A 3,078-nucleotide genomic window follows, 5' to 3' on the forward strand; every position below is an offset into this window, starting at 1 on the left:
GCATACTCCATGATTGCGGTAATGACGTTCACCATCTTGTAATCTATGCATAGCCGTATATCCAGACCATTCTTTTTCATCACAAGCACGATTGGCGACGCCCATGGGCTGTCCGAGAAAACAATGAGCCCAGCCTTAAGCAGGGCCCTCAACAATTCGTGCAGCTTGCCGAGGTAGCGGAGCGGCACGCGTCGAGCACGGTGTTTGATTGGGGCGTGTCCCTGTGTATCGATGTCACATACTACGCCGTACGCGGTGGCGTTAACGCTTTGCCGCTGGCAATGAGGATTCGCTCATTCTTCTTCAGCGTAGTGGCCAGTCGTTCTTGCTGATCAGTCGTCAGACATGAGTTCTTGACATTCGGTGTTCCATAGTCGATGGTCGTGTTTGAATCTTCCGTGAAGTCGGGGAGGAACGCGAATTCCTTTGTATAGTCTTCCAAGCCGATTTTGTTAGCTGGGTGTTCGTAATGGTCCACCCCTGGATCGCCAGCAACCTCATTCCCTTCGGTCGTCAACACTCGGGCTACCGACATGTAGGTCTTGTCCAGCTCGGTCATCGCGTCCTCCGCCGACATGTCCTCGACTTGAGACTCCACGCGAACACTCGCCCTTGTATGCATTTCCTTCTGCGAGCCCTGCACTTCTTGCCGACCGGCTGTCGTGGCTTCTTTCTCGCTAGTCGCAGTGTATGAGGCTGATGAGTCACTGTCTCGACGCTTGGCACCCGAGACCGTCTTAGTCTCACCAATCAATGCACTTGATTCATCACCTCTCGCTCCAAGCACGGACTGGACCCACGTTGATGTGGTCATCATCTTCGTTACACCTTGCAGTCCCTGTGGGTGTCTAACCGACTCCTCGTCGGCTTCGCTACCGTCATTATTGCTTGCTGAACCGCCATCCGACGAGTCTCCGGAGAGTCGGACGTCGAACACGTCTTCGTCTGTCACCCCTGAGTCTAGACAACCTTCATCGCACTCTCGTTGCTCCAAAATCTTCTCCCAACGCTCGGCACATGTCAGACAAACAGCCGATACGTCCAACGCGTCTTCAGGCGACCTCTTCATGACTCCGATAGGTGTCGGATACGTTCGTCTCTCAATCGATGGAGGTTGGGTAGCCAGCCATTGTTCGTAGAGTTCACACTCCCGTTTGAACAACTGTCGGTCGCGACAGTTCTCGTAGACAATCACTTGCCAATTTTTGTACTTCTTGGAGTCCAAACGCACGTAGCCCTCGCCTCGCGGCAAATCTTTGACAGAAATCACCATGGCCAGTCTATCGAACGCTGGAACGTACGCCGTCCGTTCGTCAATCTAATGCGCACTGGCCGGCTACGGCGAAACCTTGTCACGGACGGGATAACCTTCTCTGTACGTCGAACCCACAGTACGTGCTGCTCCAGTTTCACAGCTTGTTTCGCTAGTCGATACTCGCGAGACTATGTCTAAAGCTTAGGGTGGTCCAGCATTGACGTGGGCACTGTACTTCATACTATCCACCATGTTCTTCGTCTTGATCAGCGGGATGCGGACTTCATTTGGCAGTTGTGCAGCTCCATGGAACAAGTCCAACCGAATGCCGGCCGGTACCATGAAGTCTGTTCCTAGCACTACATCAACGCCTGCACTATGTGCGATATCCTACATCTCGAACTCGTAGACCATCTCCCACCCAAGCGTGATCTACACGAGCGCTCCTCGCGTCGTTGACACTTTGTCTTCACTGATGCCTTGAATGTCGATGCTACGTCCGTGATCTGGAATGTCACGAAGTCGCAATCTCTTGGCAAACGTGTCGGTGATGACACTAACGTTCGCTCCTGTGTCGAGCAGGGTTCTTGTACGATGTTCGTTCGAGGCTCCCTGCACCAGAGCTCTCATTCTTATTCGTCGGTCAAACTTCTTGGCCGACCACCACCCCTGTCTCCCACCAGGGTTCAACTTCATCATCTTGGAGTGACCCTTGTATTCGTCCCGCACTGCACTTGAAACCACGTCGAACGAACAGACGCTGATGCTTCCCTCGGCATCAGCACTCTCCACACTCTCTTCAATACCTCCACCGAGGACTGGCATCCTCTCCTTTTCACATACCGTCGCGTTCACACTTGTTACATATTCATTAGGCCATTCCCTTCCCCCTCTGAAAGCGTATATACAATCCGCTTCCAATGAAGGTTCGGCTAACTGTGGCAGCCCGATAGGGACCAACCCAGTTGTAGTTGGCGGGCTGCCTAGTTTAAATGGTGCTCTTGAACGACGGCCTTGAGCTCTGGCGGGAGTTCTTCCTTCGTGCCTTTGGTTCGCACGAATTTTGCCAGGTCTTGGAAGTTGCGGAAGAGTTCGCACTGTCCAACGTCGTGCACTTGCTTGCAGAACTTGCGCCGTTTATTGCAGTAGTGAGCCGAATAGTTCATCCCACCACACGCGGCACATGCTCCATACTGCGGACGTTGGCAGTCTCTGTTCAAGTCGTGATTGTTGTAGTAGCGCCAGCCACTGTAGTTATGGTTGAAGCCTCAATCGCCCCCTCGACGGTCTTGATTGAAGCCTCGTTCGCGATCTGTTACGTTCCCTCGTGGCTGACGCTTGTCTGAGCGGGCGTACGTGCCTTCAGCTGCAGCACGTCGCTCGCTCTCATTGGCCGCAGCGAGATGTCGGTCATTATCGACTCCTGAAGTATTGCTGCGCGCTCCATCGGATTGGTATCCTCCGTAGTCCTCTGTGTCGTCGACGTATGACCCACCTTCATCATCCGAACGCTCGCCACTGCCTTGAGTAGCTTCACGGCCTTCTAGTTCAGCTAGTAGGTCGTTCAACGAAGCTTCGGCGAGTGTCACTCGAAGTTGGTTGCGGTAGTCATCCCGACGACGAGCGGAGTCTCGGCGGTCAAGTCGATGCGACTCTTTCCGTCTGGTATTGCAACTGTCACGGCTCCGCGAGTGTCGGGGCATCCCGTCACGCTTGGTCATCCGCTCCTTGCCCTTGATCAAGTCTTCGATGATCTCTTCGAGCTCGTGAATATCACTGACTCGTGCATGGTAGAGACTGGTCGTCGCCGTATGTCACCAGAA

The 3,078-nt window shown here is 53.7% G+C and overlaps 1 protein-coding gene across 1 annotated transcript; it reads right to left on the reverse strand.

Moving 5' to 3' along the window:
• Window positions 1-241: 241 nt before the first annotated feature.
• PPTG_24136 (hypothetical protein) lies at window positions 242-2,080 on the reverse strand (the record flags this gene model as incomplete). Its single annotated transcript, XM_008915406.1, has 4 exons — window positions 242-1,290; window positions 1,341-1,443; window positions 1,478-1,631; window positions 1,692-2,080. 4 exons carry the CDS (start codon window positions 2,078-2,080, stop codon window positions 242-244), a joined length of 1,695 nt encoding a protein of 564 aa, XP_008913654.1.
• Window positions 2,081-3,078: the final 998 nt, after the last annotated feature.

Source organism: Phytophthora parasitica (genome assembly GCF_000247585.1).
Source record: "Phytophthora parasitica INRA-310 unplaced genomic scaffold supercont2.70, whole genome shotgun sequence".
NCBI lineage: Eukaryota > Oomycota > Peronosporomycetes > Peronosporales > Peronosporaceae > Phytophthora > Phytophthora nicotianae.